Consider the following 25,925-nt stretch of genomic DNA (forward strand, 5'->3'; position numbering starts at 1 on the left):
TCCCTTCCTTTCTTCCTCCCTCCCTTTCCCTTTACTTCCTTTATTTCGAGAAAAATGTAAAGATACAGACAAGTCCAAAAGGTAGTGTAATAGGCATCTGTATTCCTACTATCTAAAAAGGAGCATCTGTTTATGTTTAGTCAGATTTACTTCCAGTTTGTGTGTTTGTTTCTTTTCAAAGCAATTACTGATGAAACCAAATTCCCTGTTAAGTACCACATCTGGCTTTCCTTCCACTCTTTACTGTCTCAGCTGTCTACCAAAAGTTCCCTACCATAAATTTAGGATGTTTTTAACTAGTGTATTGTTTGTATTTGTTATGCACACACACATATATACCAACAACCAATATACACTATTTTGTTTGAATATTTAATGTTTAAATCTTTCCTTGTTGCTTTTTTAACATCACAGTATTTACAAAAATTAGCTGCATTGATGCCATAAAAATCAATTGATCAATTTTAACAGCTCCATAATATTCCATCCTATACATATAGTGCATTTTATTGACCTATTCCATTTCCAGTGCAACCTTTAGATCATTTCCAAAGTTTGCTGTACAAAAACAAAAACACTTCAGTATTATTTTAGTCTGTGTCTTCTTGTGTCCGTGTTGCTTGAGTCCAGGATACCCTGTAGGAAGAATCAGTATACCATAGGATATTGTAGTATTACTTTTGATAAATATAATGAAATTGCTCACCAGAAAGATATACCAATTCATGATTTGGCCAGAGGTAAACTAGAGTATTATGCTATTTTTTCCCCTACATCTTAGACAACACTGGCTTTTGTCTACCTTTTCCATGTTTACTATTCTAACAAAATAAAAATGGAATTCCATTAATATAATATGCAAATATGCATTTTACTCTAGTGATTCTGAGCTTTTTTTTAATGTTCATTGTTCATTGAGATTTCTTCTTTGAACAACCATTTTTCCCTATATGTTTGTTCATCTTTTTTCTTGATTTTAGTAGTTCCTTATATGTTTTGGTTACTTATTCTCTGTCTGTTTCATGTTCTTTGTTGTTCAGTTGCTAAGTCTTGTGCAACTCTTTTCGACCCTATGAACTGCAGCACGCCAGGCTTCCCTGTCCTTCACTGTCTCCCAGAATTTGCTCAAACTCATGTCCATTGAGTCAGTGATACCATCCAAGCACCTAATCCTCTGCCCTCAATCTTTCCTCTTCTCCTCCTGCCCTCAATCTTTCCCAGCTTCAGGGTCTTTTCCATTGAGTTGGTTCTTTGCATCAGGTGGCCAAATATTGGATCTTTAGCTTCAGCATCAGTCCTTCCAATGAATATTCAGAGTTGATTTCCTTTAGGATTAACTGATTTGATTTCCTTGCTGTCCAAGGGACTCTCAGGAGTCTTCTCTAGCATCACAATGTGAAAGCATCAGTTCTTGGCACTCACTGTTCTTTATGGTCCCACTCTCAAATCTGTACATGACTACTGGAAAAACTATAGCTTTGACTATATGGACCTTTGTCAGCAAAGTGATGTCTCTGCTTTTTAATACTCTGTCTAGGTTGGTCTTAACTTTTCTTCCAAGAAGCAAGCATCTTTTAATTTCGTTGCTGTAGTCACTGTCCACAGTGATTTTGGAGCCCAGGAAAATAAAGTCTGTCACAGTTTCCACTTTTTCCCACCTATTTGCTGTGAAGTGATGGGACTGAATGCCACAATCTTTGTTTTTTGAATGCTGAATTTTAAGCTGGCTTTTTCACTCTTCTCTTTCACCTTCATCAAGAGGTTCTTTAGTTCCTCTTCACTTTCTGCCATTAAAATGGTATCATCTGCATATCTGAGGTTGTTGATATTTCTCCTGGAAGTCTTGATTCCAGGTTGTGCTTCATCCAGCCCAGTGTTTCTCATGATGTACTATGCATATAGGTTAAATAAGCAGGGTGACAATATACAGCCTTGATATATTCCTTTTCCAATTTTGAACCAGTCCATTGTTCCATGTTCCAAGAACAGTTCTAAGTGTTGCTTCTTGACCTGCATACAAGTCCCTAACATGTGCCAGGAAATTGTGCTTGGTGTTTTGTCCTAATTAAAAAAAAATATTCTCTTTATAAATATACCCTTCATATATATATTATTATGCCCATTTGACAGAAGTGAAAAGTGAGGCTCAATGGAGTTCAGCAGCTATATAAGACACAGAGATAGTGAAATGCATTACTAGAATTGAAACTCAGGCTAGTAGGACCACAAACCTTTGTTCCTTCTGTTGTCAGATTCCTTCTGATTCTCATGGACACTAGGGTTTCAAAAGAAAGTAGGTAAACTGACCCACAAAGTACCCTTCAGACTGGCCAGATGATTTGGCATAGACCGCCACAAAACCTTGAGGGTCCCTTGGACTGCAAGGAGATCCAACCAGTCCATTCTGAAGGAGATCAGCCCTGGGATTTCTTTGGAAGGAATGATGCTTAAGCTGAAACTCCAGTACTTTGGCCACCTCATGCGAAGAGTTGACTCATTGGAAAAGACTCTGATGCTGGGAAGGATTGGGGGCAGGAGGAGAAGGGGACGACAGAGGATGAGATGGCTGGATGGCATCACTGACTCGATGGACGTGAGTCTGAGTGAACTCCAGGACATGGTGATGCACAGGGAGGCCTGGCGTGCTGCGATTCATGGGGTCACAAAGAGTCAGACACGACTGAGCGACTGAACTGAACTGAACCACAAAACCAGAGAGGTACTCTTGCTGACAGGTTGGCAGGTTGGCTTCATCTTTCTGCAAAATGGAAAACCCCAATGGCAGTACTGGCTGACTATGAAGAGGGTCAAATAACAATGCAGCTAGAACAGCCCAGGACTGACTAGAAGTGGAAGATGGAATTTCAGAGCACCATTCTGCCTCTTCCTTTATGTGATCTTGTAGGGGTCAATGCAGACCAATGACAGTACTTAGACATTACACATGTGCTTTTATTTTACCCTTTCAACAGTACCAATGCTGTCCTGTTTGCTCAGTATTCATGCTGAATGTCCCTAATGAAGCTGTACCTATAAGCCATCTGGATCACTGCAGAAATGATCATCTGAATTTCTCTTTTCTGATGTAGGTATTCCAGGACTGCCAACCTGCCGAACAGCCTCTGCAGAAACTCCGTGCACCCTTCTGTTGAGCACTCTGAGGAAGTAACAGTCTTCAGGCAGGTAGTGTTTACTTAATTTCAGATTTTTTTCATAGAATTAGGCATACCTGACTTACTATGGACATCTGTATCATAGCAGTAGGATTCCTATGTACACATAAAATAGAACCCTTAAACAGGTAGAATTTCAGGGCTCGATTTCCGTAGAGAATTTAGCCTCTCCTGACTTCTATTTGTAGCGGCCATTTAAAACTCAGGGTATAAATATTATGTCAGTTAAATAAGGAGTGATGACTTTGCTTTTTGAAGAAAGCATTACCTTCCCTTTTATGAAATGTAGTCTAACTATTGCCTGATTGACATCTATTATGTTAGTCTCCCCCCACCAGACAGTTACACATATTTAATAATTTTTGTGTGTAAAAAGTAAGGTTAAACAGTTACATAGTCGAGTTGTTAGGCTTTACGTGGTTTTGAGAATGATCCTGGAGATGAGATGGCATTAGTAGTGGCAGGAGGTCACATCTGACATGAAACGTACCTCCTAAAATGGCAATGGATTGTTCTTGGTCAGAGGAAGTTCTAGTGGCATTTGCTGGGACAGTGAAGAATATATCTTATAAAAAAGACTTGCGGATAGGACAAAGTAATTACTCATCTTTGTATGTATTTGAATGATTTCACTGGATACATTTAATATGCATTTTTAAAAATAGCAATAAAGGACTGGAAATACGTGAATATGGGCAATACTTCCCTGGCATGATATCAGTGGACAGTGTTCATTTAAACCCTTCCTGGAACTCATATGTACATCCCCCTTTCCTCTTCTCTCACTCCTTCTCATCTTTATTCCACTCACAGTATCTCCCCATTCCAAAGTCTCAGCTAACAATTTAGCATGTGTAATAAATATAAATATTGAACAGCCCCATGTGTCAGAACACAAACATTTATTATGCTTTCAGTCACGATCCATTCTCTTGTTTCCATTTTACATTGTCTGCCTTCTAGTCTCTCGTATTCCACAGTTGTTTAAAACTTATAGATTTATGCAAAGTTTACAAAATCGGGCAAGACTATCCCTCAAATGTGTAGGGCTGTGACACATTGCTGTGTTTTCTAGAAATACTCACCAAATGCAGATTATGGAGGGATGAGTCAGACATCTTCACTTCTTGATGGCCCTGACTTCTTTCTGGTGAATCACCTTCCTGTCTAGAGGGTTTTTCTGGAAGATGAAGAAGGCTTAAGGATGGTAAATGAAATGAGCTGAAATGGAACCCTGGTGTGAGTTTTGCACAGAATTGTTTGATCCTTGTGTTATGGTTCTGGTTAGTGTTTTTGAGCCCTGAAGCAAAGCTCTTTTTAACATGAAAGCTGTCAATATGAAATATATAGATCTAAAAGAGGAGTATTTTAATATTAATTATTAGCAGAAGGAGGAATTGCATTCTATAACTTTGACTTTTAGCATCTCCACCTATTTCTCTTTGCTTAGAAAGACTTCCCTTTTCTCTCTTCATAGTAAAAGGCATGTCCTTCATGATTCTGAAGACCTATACTTCACTGTTTCTTTTCTTTAAGGAGACTGACAGGTTTCTGCCATTTGCTGTGTAATCTCGGTTAACTCATTTAACCTCTCTGAACTCTGGTATCTTCCTCCAAAATATGGGGCTAATTATGGGAACTGCCTCACAGAATGCTTATGAAGGATTAAATGGCAATTATTATAAAGTGATAAGCAAGATACTTGGCATACAGAAGCTCTTAAGAGTTGGTAAGGACTATTATGGGAAGGAAATGTGCACTTACTGATTCTGTATCACTGACTAAGGATATTATTTTCAATATCCTGTTTCTCATAGGATATTACCTATTGCAGTTTTCAATGAGGCAAGATATAGAGATATCTGAGATCAAAAAACTAGGGTAAAATAAATAACGTGGCAAAGTACCATGTAGATTATCTCCGGTAGTCATGAACCCGTATAAGCCTCATTGCTTTGAGATTAAATGCTGCCAGTGTTACTGCCAGATCTGATTGATGTTTTATCATTTTATCATTTAACTTTATGCTGTACTTTCATTCCACATCTTCTCATGTACTTGGCAGGGTGATCAAGGAAGCTCTGACTTATGTTTCTACCTAAAACCAAAACCAAATATCACTAGGTGAGGTAGTGAATGAAGGTTAAATATTTTGAGAGGAACTGGGAGGTGCAAAAGAGTATTTCCTAAATGTTTTTCACTTGTTTCCACTTCTAGTATGGCTAAGTATGTGCTGTTGAACCTGGTATCTTCACATATAGAAACTGTAAAGTATGCGAGAAAAACTACCTGACAACCCTAGAGAGTCAAAATAAGTAGGTAGATTCTGAAAGGAACTTCAGATTCAAAACTCAGAAGCAGGCTCAGTGCAGAGTGATTTCCCCATTTTATGGCTTTTTCGACTGAGGGTATGCATGGTGAGGTTAATGTCACTTCGGGTGACTAACTCCAGTAGAAAAACCACAATCTTTTTAGTTTGAAGACCCCAGGAACAGGGTTCAGTGCAACAACAGCCCCTGGAAAATGAAGCTAGAATACTGTTTTTAAATTAATAATTTTATTTATTTGTTTTTGGCTGTGCTGGGTCTTTGTTGTTGCAGACTTTCTCAGTTGCGGCAAGCGGGGGCCACTCTTTGTTGCGGTGTAGGAGCTTCTCATTGAGGTGGCTGCTCTTGTTGTAGAGCAGAGGCTCTAGGACACATGAGCTTCAGTAGCTTCAACACAGGAGCCCAGCATTTCAGCTCCCAGGCTCTAGAGCATGCTCAATAGTTGAGGGTCGTGTGCTTGGTTCCTCTGTGGCATGTGGGATCTTCCTGAACCAGAGATCGAACCTGTGTCTCCTGTATTGGCAGGTGGATTATTTACCACTGAGCCACCAGGGAAGCCCTTAAGCTAGAATTCTGGAAAGCGGAAAGGCGGATGAGGAAGCTCCCGATTCCGTGTATAAATAAAACCCAAAGTTTTGACTGACTCCCGAATCATGAATGTGTGGAGCAGATACAAGCTGCTGCTAAGTCGCTTCAATCGTGTCCGACTCTGTGAGACCCCATAGACAAAAGCCCACCAGGCTCCCCCGTCCCTGGGATTCTCCAGGCAAGAACACTGGAGTGGGTTGCCATTTCCTTCTCCAATGCACTAAAGTGAAAAGTGAAAGGGAATTCGCTCAGTCGTGTCCGACTCTTAGCGACACCATGGACTACAGCCTACCAGGCTCCTCCGTCCATGGGATTTTCCAGGCAAGAGTACTGGAGTGGGGTGCCATTGCCTTCTCCGAGATACAAGCTAGCACAGCTGGAGATGAAAGAACTGAACTGAAGTTTGAGCTGCCACCCAAGAGACAGTTTTCACTTTGTATATAATCAAATTAATTGCTTGCTAAAACAAACAAATCAGTACTCTTCACAGAATTCGAACAGATTTTAGAGTCTTTGCTTCAAAATATTTGCATCATACATTCACATAATACAATCCCAAATTACATAAGATATGAAGAACCAAAAAAAATGTGACCCCTTCTGAAGATAAAAGTCTAATTCCAAGATGACCCAAAGGTGGGAATTAGCAAAGATTTTAAAACAGCTTTTATAACCATACTCAATGAGGCTAGAAAGGTACACTCACAATGAGTAAAAAATATAGTAAATGGAAACTACAAAAAAGTAACAAATGGAGATTCCAGAACTGAAAATATATTTGAAATAAAAATTCACTGAGCTACATCCATTGGAAATAATAGAAGGTGTCAATGAACCTAAAGATAGAACAGAAGCAAATTTTATTCTTAAGAACAGAAAGAAAAGAGTTTTTTTTTATTTTTTAATTGTTGGCCATACTCCATTGTATGTGGGAACTTAGTTCCCTGACTAGGGATTGAACCCACATCCCCTGCACTGGAAGGTGGAGTTTTAACCTCTGGACCACTGGGTAAGTCTCAGAAGAAAGATTTAAAAAACTAAAGAATAACAAATAGAGCCTCAGAGATCTATGTAACATAAGTAAAAATGTCTAACATATATGTAATTGGAGTCTCAGAAGAAGACAAGAAAGAGAATGGGAAAGGAAAATATTTGAAGAAATAATGGCCACATTTTTTAAAAATTTGATGAAATGTATACATTTACAGATCCAGAAACTCAGTGAACTTCAAACAAGATTAATTTGAAGAAAACTGTACCTATGCACATCATATTCTGTTGGACACCAACAGTAAAGAGAAAATTTTGATAGTGGTCAGAGAAAATGGCAGGTTACCTTCCAGGACACTGTACTTCAAATCAGCACTGCCTTCTTATCAGTAACTATAGAGTCTAGGAAAAGTGAAATGATATTTTTTAAGTACAGAGAAGGAAAAAGAAAAATCCTGTTAACCCAGAAATCTATGTATAGTGAAAATATCCTTTGAGACTGAAGACAAATTAAAGACATTTTCAGATAAAAGTAAGCTAAGAGAATTCATTGCCAGCAGACCTACAACACAAGAAATGCTAAAGGAAGTTATTCAAGCTGAAGTGAGATAACACCAGATGGAATCTTAAATCTTCAAGAATGAATCAAGAATATCAGAAATTGTAAATATGAAAGAGTATTTTCATCTCAGTATCTTTAAAATGCACAGAAAATTAAAAAGCCAAATCATAACACTGCCTTGTGATACTTATAATGTACTATATGTAGATATCATATGTAAGACAATTATAACATAAATAATGAGGGGGGTGCATATTAAATGGACTTATATAATTGTATAGTTTTCAATTTTATATGGGGTGGTAATGAAATGAACTCTTAAGTAGACTGTGAAAGCTCAAAAATGTATATTTTAATGCTTAGAAAAATAACTGAAAATCCAGTAGATAAAGTAGAATCCTAAGCACTTTAAAAATGATTCAAAAAGAATGCAGGAAAGATTGAACAGAGAACAAAAAGCAGAAGAGGCAAAAGGAAACCAAGCAATGAAATTGTAGCTGTAAGTGCAACCATATCATGTTAATCATATTTATTTATATTGAATGATTTTATTGTTCCATTGCTCAGTTGTGTCAGACTCTTTGCAACATGGTGGACTGTAGCATGCCAGGCTTCATATAGAATGTTAATGTTGCACACTGGCTTTGGAACTCAAATAAAGGCCCTTTCATGTTGGGTGAAAATCTTGGTAGATTGGACCTAGGGTGGTCTTTGGAGAGAGATCAAGCCATGAGCCTTTGATGTGGGGGCACTGACTCCAAGACCCTAGACAACGAGAGAACTAACCCTAGGGAATATCAAATAGTGAGAACACACACAAAGGAAACCACTTGAATACAAGACCTGGCATCACCCAACCACCAGCAGCACCCTGTGCATGACAACCTCATTTAAACAACAAACGAAACAAAAATATAAACCCAGTCATCAGCAGACAGGATTACCACCTCACTCACCCTTGCCCATCAGAGGAAAAACAAACAAACAAAAACTCAACACAAATCTCACCCTATAGAAAGCTTACAGAAACCACTGGACCAACCTTAGGAGGGCAGAAACCAAAAGGAAGAAAGAATTCAGCCTTGAAGCCTGGGGAAAGGAGACCTCAAACACAGTAAGATAAAAAAAATAATGAAAAGGCAGATAAATACTACACAAATGAAGGAACAAACTGGAAACACAGAAGTCCAAATAAATGAAGAGGAAATAGCCAAACTACCTGAAAAAGAATTCAGAATAATGATAGTAAAGATGATCAAAATCCTTGAAAACAAAATGGAGAAAATGCAATAATTAATTAACTAAGATCTAGAAGAATTGAAGAATAAACATACAGAGTCAAACAACACACCTACTGAAATTAAAAATACTCTATAAGGAATGAATAGCAGAATATCTGAAGCAGAAGAATAAATCAGTGAGCTGGAAGATAAAATGGTGAAGATAACTTCTGAAGAGCAGAATAAAGTAAAAAGAATGAAAAGAACTGAGGACAGTCTCAGAGACCTCTGGGGCAATATCAAATGCACCAACATTCGAATTATATGGGTCCCAGAAGAAGAAGAGAAAAAGAAAGGTATGAGAAAATTTTTGAAGAAATCATAGTTGAAAATTTCCCCAACATGGAAAAGGAAATAGTCACTCAACTCCAAGAGTCACAAAGAGTCCCATACAGGATAAACCTAAGGAGAAACATGCCAAGATACATACTAATCAAACTAACAAAGACTAAATACAAAGAAAGAATATTAAAAGCAGCAAGGGAGAAGCAACAAATAACATACAAGGGAAACCCCATATGCTTAACAGCTGATCTTTCAGCAGAAACTGTGCAGGCCGGAAGGGAATGGCAAGATATATAAAGTACTGAAAGGGAAAAATCTACAGCCAAGATTACTGCACCCAGAAAGGATCTCATTCAAAATTGATGGAGAAATAAGCTTTTCAGACAAGCAAAAATTAAGAAAATTGAGTACCACCAAACCATCTTTACAACAAATGTTAAAGGGACTTATATAGTCAAGAAATACAAGAGAAGATAAAAGATCTACAAAATCAACCACAAACAATTAAGAAAATGGTAATAGGAACATATATATCAATAATTACTTTAAATGAAAATGGACTAAATGCTCCAACCAAAAGACATACACTGGCTGAATAGATACAAAAACAAGACCCATTTATATGCTATCTACAAGAAACCCACTTCAGACCTAAAGACACGTATAGACTGAAAGTGAGAGGGTGGAAAAATATATTCCATGCAAATGGGAAGCAAAAGAAAGCTGGAGTAGCAATCCTCACATAAAGCAAAATAGATCTTAAAATAAAGAAGATTACAAGAGATAAGGAAGGACACTACATAATGATCAAGGGATCAATCCAAGAGGAAGACATAACAATTGTAAATATCTATGCACCCAACATAGGAGCATCTCAATACATAAGACAAACAATAAAAGACATAAAAGGAGAAATTGACAGTAACACAATAATAGTAGGAGACTTTAACACCCCACTCACACCAATGGACAGATCATCAAAACAGAAAATTAGTCAGGAAACTCAAGTCTTAAATGATACATTAGATGAAATGGATCTCATTGATATCTTCAGGACATTCCATCCAAATGCAAAGAATATACCTTTTTCTCAAGTGCACCTGGGACATTCTCCAGGATAGACCACATCTTGGGTCACAAATCAAACCTCAGTAAATTTAATAAAATTGAAATCATATCAAGCATCTTCTCTGACCACAATGCTATGAGACTAGATATCAATTATAGGAAAAAATAAAACTGTAAGCAACACGAACACATGAAGATTAAACAACATGTTTCTAAATAACCAACAGGTTATTGAAGAAATCAAAAAGGAAATCAAAAAATTTCTAGAAACAAATGACAATGAAAACATGACAACTCAAAACTTACGGGATGCAGCAAAAACAGTTCTAAGAGGGAAGTTTATAGCAATACAATCCTACCTCAAGAAAGAAGAAAAACATCGACTAGACAAGCTAACTTTACACCTAAAACAACTGGGAAAAGAAGAAGAAAAAAACTCTCCAAATTAGTAAAAGGAAAGAAATCATAAAGATCCCAACAGAAATAAATGAAAAAGAAATGAAAGAAACAGTAGTAAAGATTAATAAAACTAAAAGCTGGTTCTTTGAGAAGACAAAGGTGACAAGCCTTTAGCCAAACTCATCAAGAAAAAAGAGAGAAGAATCAAATCAACAAAATTAGAAATGAAAAAAGAGAGGTTACTGTTGTACAGTTGACAATGCAGAAATACAAAGGATTATAAGAGGTAATTGTGAACAATCATATGGCAATAAAATGGATAGCCTGGAAGAAATGGACAGATTCTTAGAAAAGTTCAATCTTCTAGGACTGAACCAGGAAGAAATAGAAATTATGAACAACCCAGTTTCAAGCACTGAAATTGAAGCTGTGATCAAAAATCTCCCAAAAAACAAAAGCCCAGGACCAGATGGCTTCACAGGATAATTCTATCAAACATTTATAAAAGACCTAATGCCTATCCTTCTAAAACTTTCAGAAAATTGCAGAGGAAGGAACACTTCCAAACTCATTATACAAGGCCACTATCACCCTGATACCAAAACCAGACAAAGACAACACACAAAAAAGAAACTACAGGCCAATATCACTGATGAATATAGATGCAAAAATCCACAACAGAATTTTAGCAAACAGTTCAGGAACACATCAAAAAGCTGATACACCATGATCAAGTTGGTTTTATTCTAGGAATGCAAGGATTCTTCAATATACACAAATCAATCAATGTGATACACCATATCAACAAATTGAAAGATAAAAAATGTATGATAATCTTTTTCTAGATACAGAAAAAGCCTTTGACAAAATTCAGCACCCATTTATAATTAAAACTCTTAAAAAAAATATGGGCACCTAAGGAACCTACCCTGGTGGCTCAGAGGTTAAAGTGTCTACCTGGAATGCAAGAGACCTGGGTTCAATCCCTGGGTTGGGAAGATCCCCAGGAGAAGGAAATGGCAACCCACCCCAGTACTCTTGCCTGGAGAATCCCATGGAGGGAGGAGCCTTGTAGGCTACAGTCCATGGGGTCGCATAGTAAAGGCCATATATGATAAGCCTACAGCAAGCATTATACTCAATGGTGAAAAACTGAAAGCATTCCTCCTAAGATCAGGAGCAAGACAAGGGTGTCCACTTTCACCACTGTTATTCAACATAGTTCTGAAAGTCCTAGCTACAGCAATCAGAGAAGACAAAAAGTAAATAAATAAAAGGAATACAGATTGGAAAAGAAGAAGTAAAGCTCTCACTGTTTGCAGATGACATGATGCTGTAAACAGAAAACCCTAAAGATAGTATCAGAAAATTACTAGAGCTAATCAGTGAAGTGAGCAAAGTTGCAGGGTACAGAATCAATACACAGAAATCACTTGCATTTCTATATACTAACAATGAAAAATCAGAAAGAGAAATTAAGGAATCAATCCCATTCACCATTGCAAGAAAAAGAATTAAATACCTAAGAATAAACTTACCTAAGGAAAGAAAAGAACTGTACACAGAAAATTATAAGACACTAATGAAAGAAATCAAAGATGACATAAACAGATGGAGAGATATTCCACGTTCCTGGGTAGGAAGAATCAATACTGTGAAAATGACTATACTACTAAATGCAATCTACAGATTCAATGTGACCCCTATCAAATTACCAGTAGCAGTTTTCACAGAACTAGAACAAAAATTTCACAATTCATATGGAAACACAAAAGACCCCGAACAGCCAAAGCAGTCTTGAGAAAGAAGAATGGAGCTGGAGGAATCAACCTTCCTGACTTCAGATTCTACTACAAAGCTACGGTCATCAAGACAGTATGGTACTGGCACAAAAACAGAAATATAGACCAATGGAACAAGGCAGAAAACCCAGAAATAAACCCATGCACCTATGGGTACCTTATTTTTGACAAAGGAGGCAAGAATATACAATGGGGCAAAGACAGCCTCTTCAGTAAATGGTGCTGGGTAAACTGGACAGCTACATGTGAAAGAATGAAATTAGAACACTTCCTAACAGCAAACACAAAGATAAACTCAAAATGGATTAAAGACCTAAATGTAAGACCAGAAACTATAAAACTCTTAGAGGAAAACATAGGCAGAATACTTGATGACATAAATCCAAACAAGATTCTCTATGACCCACCTCCTAGAGTAACGGAAATAAAAACAAAAGTAAACAAGTGGGACCTGATTAAACTTAATAGCTTTTGCACCACAAAGGAAACTATAAGCAAGGTGAAAAGACAACCTGCACAATGAGAGAAAATAGTAGCGAATGAAACAACTGACAAAGGATTAACTTCCAAAATATACAAGCAGCTCATACAACTCAGTACCAGAAAAACAAACAACCCAATCAAAAAGTGGGAAAAAAACCTAAACAGACATTTCTCCAAAGAAGACATATAAATGGCTAACAAACACATGAAAAGATGCTCAACATTGCTCATTATTAGAGAAATGCAAATCAAAACTACAATGAGATATCACCTTACACCCGTCAGAATGGCCATCATCAAAAAGTCTACAAACAGTAAATGCTGGAGAGGGTGTGGAGAAAAGGGAACACTCTTGCACTGTTGGTGGGAATGTAAATTGATGCAGCCACTGTGGAAGACAGTATGGGGATTCCTTAAAAACTAGGAATAAAACCACCATATGACCAGCAATCCCAGTCCCAGGCATATACCCTGAGGAAACCGAAATTGAAAGGGACACATGTATCCCCTTGTTCATTACAGCACTATTTACAATAGCTAGAAAATGGAAGCAACCTAGCTGTCCATCGACAGATGAATGGATAAAGAAGTTGTGGTACATATACACAATGGAATATTACTCAGCCATAAAAAGGAATGCATTTCAGTCAGTTCTGATGAGGTAGATGAACCTTAGAACCTATTATACAGAGTGAAGTGAGTCAGAAAGAAAAAGATAAATATCATATTCTAATGCATATATATGGAATCTAGAAAAATGGTATTGAAGAATTTATTTTCAGGGCAGCAGTGGAGAAACAGACATAGAAAATAGAGTTGTGGACATGGGCATAGGGGAGGAGAGGGTCAGATGTATAGAAAGAGTAACATGGAATCTTACATTACCATATGTAAAATAGATAGCCAATGGGAATTTGATGTGTAGCTCAGGAAACTCAAACAGGGGCTCTGTATCAATCTAGAGGAGTGGGATGGGGTGGGAGATGGGAGGGAGAGTCAAAAGGGAGGAGATATATGTGTGCTTGCTGCTGCTGCTAAGTCGCTTCAGTCCTGTCCGACTCTGTGCGACCCCATAGACGGCAGCCCACCAGGCTCTCCCGTCCCTGGGATTCTCCAGGCAAGAACACTGGAGTGGGTTGCCATTTCCTTCTCCAGTGCATGAAAAGTGAAAGTGAAGTCGCTCAGTCGTGTCCGACTCCTAGCGACCCCATGGACTGCAGATATATGTGTACCTATGGCTGATTCATGTTGAGGTTTGACAGGACACAATAAAATTCTGTAAAGCAATTATCCTTCAATAAAAAAATAAAAAAGAGAAAAATGATAATGGATTAAATAATTAAAAATCAGAGTTTATCAGGATGGATTAAAAAACAAGAACAACTATTTTTTGTTGAGATAAATTTTAAATATAAAGATACAGTTAAGTTGAAAGTAAATTGATGGAAAAAAGTACACCATAGTAAAAGCAGAAGAAGTCTATATTAGTATCAGAAAAATTAAACTTTAAGGCAAAAAGTATTACCAGAGTTAAGGTGTGTTTGATAATAATAAATAGGTCATTACATTAAGATAATAATTATAAGTGAGTGTTTATACCTGATAAGGTTCCAGTGAGGTTACTTTGAGTATTTTTGAGTCTAAAATTTTTTGAGGATAATCCAGTTGTAAGTTAAGAGACACAGGTTGCTCATCACTTTAGGGTAGCGACTGTTTCATAAAATTGTGGCATCAAAGCTCAACACAAGTGCAAGCAAAAGCATAGCTGGAGAGTGTAGATATCTGTATGTCTATACATATATGAGAGGGTCCCTAGACTGGACCAAGTGACACACATCCAAGTTATTATTAGCTCCATTATTAGCCAGCTAAGAAATAGCTACCTTATTTGTGATGGTTTATAGAAAATTTAAAAATAAGATTAATTATATATATATATAATTATTGTGTATTAATATAAAATCAGGAAAGAATTCCACCAATGACTATTGCTAAGAGGAGTGTAAGTATACTCTAAGCACACAAATGTACACCTGGGTTTTCTGGCAGGGAGAGCAAAGAGGGAAACACAGGAAATTTCAAATTCATATGATCAGAAAAGTTAAAACATTTCAGAAATTTCTCATGTGATCTTAAAGATCCCTTCCTGTATTTGAGATTTTATAAAATTGGGGTAATAACGTCTACCTTTCATAATCTTGGTAGGAATGATTGAGACCACACTGGTATATAAGTATTATTTTACTGTTGTCTTTATATAACTCCAATAAACATGCATGGTAGAAATCTAAGGAATCTGACTGTAGTTAACTTAAAACTCCAGAGTCTGAACTTCTGAGGCTTATGTAGTTATTATTTATGTGTGTCCCTATGTGGTCAATAACCATGAGAAGTATGTTACAGTCTTCTACGTACAAAGTAGGTGTTATAAATTAGTAAATTAGGAAACAGCCTCAGGGAAGTGATGTCACTTGACCAAGGCACTGTATAAATGTTTTAAGTCAAAATTTGAACCCCTTTCTCTACATCGCCAAAGCCTGTTTTATTTTTACTACATTATACTGCTTCTAGGTCTTCCCATGTGGTGCTAGTGGTAAAGAACCTGTCTGCCAATGCAGGAGACACAGGAGATGCGGGGTAGATCCCTGGATCGGGAACATCCCCTGGAGGAGGGTGTGCAACCCACTTCAGTATTCTTGCCTGTAGAATCCCATGGACAGAGGAGCCCAGCAGGCTATAGTCTGTAGGGTCACAAAGAGTTGGACATGATTGAAGTGACAGCATGCATATACTGCTTCTAAAATATTGAATGAGTTTAACAGTATTGGTATTATTCCCAAGAAATATTCCAATGTATAAAGCAGTCGTTGTGAAGAACTGGCACATAGTGCATTAGAATTCATGTGATATGAAATCACCAATGGAGTCATGACTCAGAAGGCTCCATAGACCCCTGCCAGCATCTAAATATCTATATTTTGCATCTTAAAAAATAATTGCTTCAAGATTTGAGGACTTGGAGAGTGACAGAGAGTAAGGTCACCCTGGGACCAATAATGACCGCTTTGCCAATACAGTTGGAATGTTTTTTAACTGTAAAGCTTATTTAATGAAAAGAGACCCCCAAACCTTTTTACTAATGTGTGGTGCTCTCTTGTCAGTTTGAAAGGAACCAACTGTCAGCCTGCCAATCACCATGCATACAGTATATGCTCATTAAATCACGCACTGTGAGTTTCTTCAGGTTGGCAAACTGGTTAATCGAAAAAAAATATGTAGTGTTGCTCTTACAGTAAAGAGGCAGGAATCAAAAAAATGGAGAGCTTACTCTTAATATTTCGGAGTTTGCTTTTAAGTGCAGCCAGAAATTGTTCTGTTTTACAGTTTTGATTAAAGGATTGTTCCTTCTGCATCTTTTTTGGTTTTGTTTATAATTCAAACACTGTAATTATAATGGAGTTGCTTTTATAATAGAGCTACTAAATCATTCTGCCAGCAGATGAAAACCCAAGTAAAGGGCTCAATTTTTTGTGCTGCAGCTGTAAGGCCAACTTCGGTGTGTTGGGGTTGAAACAAACTGGGAATGGAAGATGGGTTTTAGCTTTGCTAAATCTCTGCTGTGGTATTTTCATTTTAGGAGATTTAGGCCTTATCATCACCTCAGTGGGTGAGTTAATCCCTTTTGAGAGCTGACACCCTTAGGCTCTCATAGCCTATGATAATTAGGCTGTTTGATTTGTTGTATGGTAGCTCTAAAAAATACCAGTGCCCAAGCTCAACCCTGAATATTCGTTGAAAAGACTGATGTTGAAACTGAAGTACCAATATTTCTGCCACCTGATATGAAGAGCTGATTCACTGGAAAAGACCCTGATACTGGGAAAGATTGAGGGCAAGAGGAGAAAAGGGTGGCAGAGAATGAGATGGTTGGATGGCATCACTGACTCAATGGACATGAGTTTGAGCAAACTGGGGGAAGATAGTGAAGGACAGGGAAAACTTGTGTGCTGCAGTCCATGGGGTCTCAAAGAGTCGGACTCAACTTAGTGACTAAACAACAACAAGCTCCGCCCCAGATCAAATAAATCAGAATCCTTGTGGGGGAGGGAGTGGCTAACTGTTTTTAGAAGCTCCCCAGGCTTCCCTAGTGGCTCACTTGGTAAAGAATCTGCCTGCAGTGCTGAAGACCCAGGTTCAATCCTGGGTCTGGAAGGTCTCCTGGAGAAGGCAATGGTAACCCACTCCAGTATTCTTGCCTGGAGAATTCTAAGGACAGAGGAGCTGGTGGGCTACAGTCCATGGGGTCACAAAGAGGCAGACATGACTGAATGACTAACACACTCACAGGTTATTCTAATAGGAGCCAGGGCTGAGAGAGACAGGCCTAAATTGACTCGACTTGTCCAGCATTTCGTCTGATTCAGCAGGTCTTATCATCAACCACAAGGCATCAACCAGTGGCTTAGCAACCAATAAACCCTGCATGGTTTCAGAGGGTTAAAAACTGTGGTTTCCAAACTCCACTTATATCTATGCAATGAGATTCTTTGGAGTCAGGACCTAGGAATCTCCATTTTTAACCAGAGGTCCTAGGTGATTCTTATGTACTAAGATATGAGAATTTTCCAAAAGCAAGATGATCTTTGAAAGTGAAGATGAGTGGAACTTCAGAGGAAAGTGCATAAATCACAGTAAAATCAGGGTAGGCTTTGAAAAAAAAAAACACAGGAATTTTGGTACACCCATTTAGGCTAACTGGGATTGCTCATGTTATAATAGCATTAGCCTTTTTGGTGGTAGGAGGGGTAACCTCCCACACCATCACCATCACCATCTAGTACCATGTTAGATGCAGGAATGCACAGACACTTCATAGCTTCTTTAACATTTAGATACTGAGGTTAATGATTAGGGCCAATGCATTTTTCAAGGGCCTAGAAAAATATTGAGAACTAAAAGGAAAATAAAATGATTTTAGTTTTGAAGTATAGAGAAATTGTAGAGTCAGAACAATTAGATATTTATTGAAATGTCAACAAAATAGAACATTATGCTATTGCTATTAATTACTAAATTTAGTAATTTTAAACAGTCTATGTTTAGAGACATTTTATGAGTTAGCTTTTCTCACTTAAGAATGTCTGAATTGCATGATGATTGTTGAGAAATTTTAGCCAATTTTAATATTTTATAAATCAAATTATACATAACCAAATAATTTCAAATGCAAAAATATAAAAACCTTCTCAAAAATTTTATACCCAACAATTGTTTATCTTATATAACATGGTGTTCAGCCTCTTAAAGAAAAAGTTCCTGGGACCTATGAAGGTCTTGTACCCGAGAGTATATACTTAAAAATTAAAGGATAGTTAATTGTCCTGGAATCCATTCTCATTGACAAGGCTATCAAAATATGCATAAGCAACCTTCTGAAGATACAGTTGAAACTAATCATTGTTGCTCACCTTCACTCTAGGGGGAGAAAAAGTCCAAAAAGGTAAAAGAAGAAAAAACAGTTTTAGCTACATATAGAACTCCCTTTAAACATATAGTACATCACTTACAGGAAAGTTGGGATTGTTAATGAGCATCAAATGAGATTGACAAGGCAAATTGCACAGTATGGGTCTTACTCAGAAAATTACCCCCAAGAAATTGTGATAATAGTAATAAAACAACACATAACTAAAATAAGAGACAGAGAAGTAGATGTCCTAGAAATTTGGAGTCTCTGAGGTCAGTTGTTACCTAGAGCTAAATGTCATTTTAAATTCTCCAGCCACTTTCATACCTTGGATTTGATTACATCTTAAGTCCCCAGTTTCAGAATTCTTCTGATCCATGGATTATGAGTCACGCTACTGACATCTTACTTAAGGTACATCTTCTCATAAGAATGTACATCATTTCATAAGATATTTCTTTTGTACAAGTTGCCACTACTGTTTTATTTATATTTTGGTTAATGTTCCTTTTTGATTGTCTCTTTCCTCAGAATATAAGCTCAAAGAAACCAGGAATTATGGCTTTTTATGATTTTACTGAATCAATCATGGGGAAGAAAGGATGGTGACAATTGATCACTCTGTCCTTGCCAACCATGATCAATCAGGAGTGTCATAGTATTGAGACAATGTTACAAATACTTATGGTCAGGAAATACTTTAGAATGTCATTTATAAACTTAGATTCTATAATACCAAGTCAATAAATGAGTGAATGAAAGGAAGCTGTATTCAAGCTTCACCTGTATCTCTCCTACCTTCCCCCAGGGTCCAAAAGAAAAATAAATAAATAAATAGAAGAAGGAAAATAATCTGGTTTTTTTTATAAATTCTGTGACTTATAAATGAATAAAATGGCTAATTGTTCACTTGAAAAATGACTATACTTTTGGAAAGGGGCCTGAAAATTTCTTGGCAATACTTCAACTGATTAATAATTTAGAATGATGATTGACTAGAGAATGGAAGTGGAGCTAATAGCCTCTCATTTTCCTCTCGATTATTTTAGACAAATTGGTAAGTCAAGGCGGAGGTGTGGGGTGTTTCGGGGTCAACTGACTAGAAGCTCTGGATTAAAAATGCAGAGGGAGATCTGATCTCTCTAAGGTGCTGACTTCCCCTCTAATGGAGTCAGAAGCCTTGTGATGTGTTGCTTCTGCTGCTTAGCTGAGAGCTGCTGTTACACTCCCCAGAAGTCTATGTGAACTCAGGCGCCTCCCACTGTGACTGCTGTGTGACGCATCCTGCTAGGCACTGGTTAGGAAGAAACAATGGATTTAACACAGTTCTAACTTTAAGAAGTTCAAATATCTGGCAAGAGAGACACATATGTCTATAAATCATTATTCTATGAGGTGAAAAGTATTCAGTGTCTTTAGAGAGGGATATGAACAAATGCCATGGGAATCATTCGCTTACAGATTTGATGTGAGGGATCTGCCTAATTGGGAATTAGTGATTTGAAACAATGTGAGAAAGTCAAACTATACATGTTGTGCTGGTAACAGCGTTCAAATGAGAAAATGCCTAAGAAAGTAATGCTGGCACAAGAACCTGGTTGGGATTTCCAGGGCTCCATAGAACTCTGTGTTTGTATTCAGAAAGATAGGATTTGGGTAAATTATATCCTAGAAGGAGTGAAGCTTCCCCAAGCATTCAGATGGCAAAGAATTCGCCTGCAATTCAGGAGACACAAGAGATGAGGTTTGATCCCCTAGTCAGGAAGATCCCCTGGAGGAGGAAATGGCAACCCACTCCAGTATTCTTGCTAGAAAATGCCATGGACAGAGGAGCCTGGCAGGCTATAGTCCATGGAGTCCCAAAGAGTTGGACATGACTGAGCAACTTTTTCACTTTTACAGCTTTCAGCATAACCATGTGAAAGTGAAAGGGAAAGTCAATTGTGTCCGAGTCTTTGCGACCTCATGAATTACATAGTCCATGGAATTCTCCAGGCCAGAATACTGGAGTGGGTAGCCTTTCCCTTCTCCAGGGGATCTTCCCAACCCAGGAATCAAACCCAGTTCTCCTGCATTGCAGGCAGCTTCTTTACCAGCTGAGCCACAACGGAAGCCCAAGAATACTGGAGTGGATAGCCTATCCCTTCTCCAGCAGATCTGCCCGACCCAGGAATTGAACCAGGGTCTCCTGCATTGTGGGTGGATTCTTTACCAGCTCAGCTATCAGGGAAGCCCAAGCATAACCATGGTGTAAAGCTATTCATTTATGCAGAGCTAACTTTTTACATAGACATCTACTTATTCACCAAATGTTCACTGATTACCTGCTGCTGCTGCTGCTGCTAAGTCGCTTCAGTCGTGTCCGACTCTGTGCGACCCCAAAGACTGCAGCCCACTGGTAGCCTGGTGGCTCCCCCGTCCCTGGGATTCTCCAGGCAAGAACACTGGGGTGGGTTGCCATTTCCTTCTCTAATGCGTGAAAGTGAAGTCGCTCAGTTGTATCCGACTCTTGGAGACCCCATGGACTGCAGCCTACGAGGCTCTTCCATCCATGGAATTTTCCAGGCAAGAGTACTGGAGTGGGGTGCCAGTGATGTGTCAATTACTCATAGATTGTGATCTGAAGGAGCTGTCAGTCTGGAAGAGGGAACATAACAGGCACACAAAATACTCATTTATTTGTGGAAATGCCATGGGGGGTGTGCCAAGAGTAAAGGGATTCATCACCACTGAACAGCACGGAAGACTCCTGGTGGAGGTGAAAACTGAAGAAGGGCTTTGGAAGATAGATGGAATTTGGTCAAGTAGGGTTGACCAATGTGGGAAGGACAGCTGAAGAGAGGAAGGAGTAGTGAGCAAAGGCTTAGAGGTGTAATCCTGGGAAATTTATGGAGGAGACGTGCACTTTGAAATGTAGACTATGCCAAGGGAAATTTCCCTCTGTAAGGCTGAGCTATCTCAGACTCAGAGGGCTTCCTTCATAAAGGACTGATGATTACCACACACTCTCCTTCACACATGGTTGCATTAACTCCTCCATACTCCTAATAAACCTACAAAATAGGCTCTAGGTAGTTGCTCAGTTGTGTCCAACTCTGTGTGGCCCCATGGACTGCAGTCTGCCAGGCTCCTCTGTCCACGGGATTCTCCAGGCAAGAATACTGGAGTGGGTTGCCATTCCCTTCTCCAGAGGTTCTAGTATTATCCCAGTTTATAGATGGGGAAACTGAGGCATGGGTGGGTTACATTACTTGCCAGTTAGTAGGCAGTGGTAGAGCTGGGATTTGAACCTAGACATACTGGCTGCAGAGTTCTGGCTTATATACAGGACGTCTGAGGATCTAAAGGAAAGTATAGGAGGGGTGGTGGTGAAGTACTGGATATCCATTCCATTTACAAATGGGAGAAAATACAGAGCTTGGAGACAGTGGGTAACTTCTCCTATATCCTTGAGCAAAGAGAGGGGCTGAGCCCCTGCCTCAAGTGACACGATGGGGATGCCAGCATGCTTGGTCCCCTTCCTCTAAGTCGGCCACGTTTGCAGCCATTCGTGGAGATAAATCCTCAGTACAGGGAAACAAAAGTGTTTTTCAGGCGCTTTTCTGCCACGGTTAGACTAGGACAGGTTTTATGAAAGGAGCTTTTCTGCATCTGCTGCCTTCCGGGGTCACATTCTTAGTGAATCTACAGCCTCAAAATGGAGCTTGTTAGTTGCGTGTCATCCAAGGGTGGCAATTAGTTGCATGTGTTTGGTTGGGTGCCAGCTCCCCGGGGCGCCAGACCTCAGTGGGGGAGCCACTGTTTGTCATGAATTAGTCTTTAAATAAAAGCAAGTTTTTAAAATGGAGCATGCTAATTTGGGTTTTGCTGACCCCCTCTGAAGAAGGCATGGCCTGTTCGGTGCCAGCTGGCTGAGTTGGCATTCAGCGAGAAACTGGGTCCCTACCAAAAATCCGCCTTGCTCCCCTCTTCCAGCTCTGGGAGCAAAATGGCAGTGAGGAGTTGGCTGGCCCTGAGAAACAAGGTGAGACAAGGGGCAGGAACAGCATGATCTGATGATGAAAGGGATTGGAGCTGCTCTGGTTATACTGGCTTCTCTCACCACCGTAGGAAGGCGAGTCCCCTGCCCCTCTCTTTCCCCACTGGCACTGTCCTCAGCCACCCATTCAGTGACTTTCCACATAAAAGGCTTCCTCATCCCATCGCTTATACACTGCTCCTTTTTATACTCTTCCAAGTCATACTTAGGGGATTATCACTGCAGCTTTTAACTTCCCCGAGAAAGAGCTGAATGAGCGTGAATGAGGCGGAAGAGTCTTCAGTGAGAAAGTGTCCCCCACCCCAAAATGCTCACAAAACCCCTAATCACGATGTAAGAATGCCATCCTGTCTTTGGCAGCGGCTGGCTAATTAACAACTACTGTACATATAGGCGATAATTACAGAAATCGTGTCGCACACTCGTGGTAATAGAATACGGGGCAGCAGCAGTCCTAGTTCGCCCTACTACGGCGCTTTTACACACTGAGGAGCCATCCCACCAATCAACGTTTTGAAACTCAGCATTTTGCCCAATAAGTGCTAATTGGAAGATTTGTTTTCTTACACTTTCCAGGTGGATAATCTGATCCTGAGAAATGGCGACTGTCAGTTGAAAATCAACAGTTGAAAACAGGAACTCTTCCATTTAAAAAAAAAAATTATCTATTTTGGATTTGTTTTGCAAACATCCCTTTGTCTTCCAGTAGGTTTGCTTGGTATTGGGAGAGGAGCCATGTACAAAGGCAAGACAGAAAGGGAATTTAAATAAGCTTTACTAAAATTCATTCTGAAGATTCAGGAAAGATGGGAGGTTTTTGTGTTTGTTTTTTTTTTTTTCCTCAATATAAATATATTTGTGCAGCAGATATGAGTCGTTCTGGTTACTAATGTAGTGTACATTAAATTTCCTGGAGTGAGGTTTTTTGGTTGTTTTTTCTTGATGCCAGTGCCTCTGTTCTTCTGAATGCAGCATATTAAGTTTATTAAACCCATACCCCATTCCTAAGAGACTCAGCCTGAAAGACTTCCTGACAGGACAGGAATTTGTTTGTTTGTTTATATAGATTGATGCAAATTTGACAATGAAGGACATTTTGAATACTTGAGTACCGTAAATAGTTTTAAGGGGTATCTTATTTTTTCAAGGCAGTGCATTTTGCAGTTTCTTTAAATGCTCATTTAATATTTTCCGACTCGGCAGGACAATGTGTTGCTTTTAAGGATAAGAGCCCATAATGAGCCCCTGAGCCTTTAATTTATGATATATCTGACAGGATTGTGGTGGATCTGATAGGGGATGCATGTGATTATGTCTGCAAGCTGAAAATAAACCAGCTGGTATTTGTTCTGAAAGCATTCCGAGAACACCCTCCTGTTAATGGCCCATGGCTTGATCCAGCATCTGGTAAACTAATATACTGTCATTTTTACCATGAAAGTCAGCACAAATCATTAATGATTCTAGCAGCTATTTATGTTCTTCTCTTGTCTAGAACATGCCAATTACCATGAAATTATTCCTATTAACAACATGATTGAATGATAATAACCTGACTGTAACTTGTTGGCAGAAATTCTTCCATAATGACAATAATGAAGTGTGCATTTGAGTCCTTGCTGGGCTCTGTTAAACAGGAAGGTTGAATATTATATGTTTCTAACTGTCATGAACAATACTTCTTAATGACTGTGAGAATTGAAGGAAATGTGCTATCTTGCAGATTTGCTTCTGTGTGGGAACTTATCATTTTTGTTTAATTTGTTGGGGGAAGGAGTCACTGATTGCCATTAAAAATGGTGTTCAGGGACCGCTTTGCATTACACACATATTATAATCAACACTAGTTTAGAGAGCCTAATAGAGTTCATCATTGCTCTCATTATAGACAGTATCTGAATTTTTAAATGAAATATTCCACATCTGATCATCACCAAAGGATGAAATAACGTCATCAATGTCAGTGACTAAGAAAAATATATAGATTTTGATTCTGCCATGAGATTGATAATTTAATTATCCTTTTTCTTTCAGCTAATCTTGATCTGTAGGGCCACATGACCTGACTGAAAATGCTTATCGGGCAGACGGTCCAAGATACCTAAGAGGAGAAGTGCAAAGGACAGCTATAGCTCCATGAAAATTCCTGGTAGGGCATTTACACCGGAGTAGGGCAGATTAGCCATGTTCTCCAAAGATCTGAGGAACCTAGTTAATGTGCTGTACACTTCTCGAGGCCCACCTCATATCCTTTTGTCTCACCTTTCACTCAGGCCATTGTTGTGGAAGCCAGCTTAAGGCAGTTTGTCACCAGAAGCTTCTTACCTAACGTGCATTCAGTATCCCCATTTTCTGCTGTGTTACCTTGTGTGCGACTAGCAGCCGAGGAGTGCAAGAGAGTCATTAAACTATAAAGCATGAAGCTGGAATTGGGGGAGGAGCAAGATTTTAGAGGGCATCGTATGCTCTTTTATCCTGAGTGTAATGGAAAACAACTAAAGAGTTTTAAGAAGAGGAGTAATAGTTTCCAACTTCTGGTTTTAAAATATGACTACTGTGTGGAAAATAGATTGGAGTGAGGGGCAAGAATACATGTGGGGAGGACAATTAAAAAGCTATTGCAGTAATCTATAGCACCTTTTGTGCTATAAAAATAAAGAAGATATTTTTTAGCTTTTTTTGAAATATAAATAATAAATGACAAAAAGGAAAACAAAACAGAAACACCCAGCCTGTTGTGTGATTGATGATTTTCAGGCACAACAGCACTTATTAATGAATAGAAAAAATAAATTTTATTCTTTTTATCTACTTTTCTCCCAGCTTAAGCTACATGTATATTTTTGGAAGCTTCAGTTCCTAAGAAAATTCCATAATTTCCGCTGTACCAGCTCTCATGGTGTGACTGAGTGAGGTTAATTAAGGTCCCAGTCCCATAAGAAAGTTAATTTTTATCCTTGGGGATTCTGAACAATCACACCTCTAGGAACTTAAAAAGTAGGTGCTTTCATTGGAATTCTTCTAACATGGGGTCTATGCAGAAAGGAACAACTGCAACAGTCCAAAATGTTTACTATCCAGTCCTTTACAGAAAAATGTACCAACTTCTGAGCTAAAGAATTAAAAACTAAACTGCATCTGCACTTACAGAGTGTAAAATTTGAATTTATTTTCATTAAGCGTATAAATTAATTATAAACAAATGAGAAAGGTTCTTTTTTGAATGTTTTTAAGAAGTTACATTTCTTGTAAAATATTCAGAATTACTTGTTAGAATTAAAAGGCAAAACGTAGAGTACATTAATATAAATATTTTAAGTCACTTTAAATATGCCAGATTTTAATTTTTCACCATATTTTAACATTTTAATTCAATCTCGCTAGTTTTATAAAACAATAATTTTCAGTTTTATGTCCAGTGTCTTTCTAGTTGCAATCTATTATCTAATATCATTGTAAAGA

General features: G+C 38.4%; 1 protein-coding gene across 18 annotated transcripts in view; it reads left to right on the forward strand.

Moving 5' to 3' along the window:
- FHIT (fragile histidine triad diadenosine triphosphatase) overlaps nucleotides 1-25,925 on the forward strand; it is a 1,549,085-nt gene that overhangs the window by 435,866 nt on the left and 1,087,294 nt on the right. For 13 of the 18 annotated variants that reach the window (XR_015151449.1, XR_015151451.1, XR_015151448.1 and 10 more), the window contains one exon: nucleotides 3,090-3,183. Coding sequence is in view for 1 of the 18 variants with exons in the window: in XM_086367107.1 (XP_086223233.1) it covers nucleotides 3,090-3,179 (90 nt within the window). In the remaining 17 variants the exon portion in view is untranslated. The remainder of the gene's footprint in view (nucleotides 1-3,089; nucleotides 3,184-25,925) is intronic. The other 5 variants (XR_015151452.1, XM_086367115.1, XM_086367114.1 and 2 more) reach the window with 1 other exon arrangement.

The sequence above is a fragment of the Bos grunniens genome, chromosome 22 (assembly GCF_055505025.1).
Source record: "Bos grunniens cultivar Pamir isolate PY7600 chromosome 22, Bosgru_T2T1.0, whole genome shotgun sequence".
In the NCBI taxonomy this organism is placed as follows: domain Eukaryota; kingdom Metazoa; phylum Chordata; class Mammalia; order Artiodactyla; family Bovidae; genus Bos; species Bos grunniens.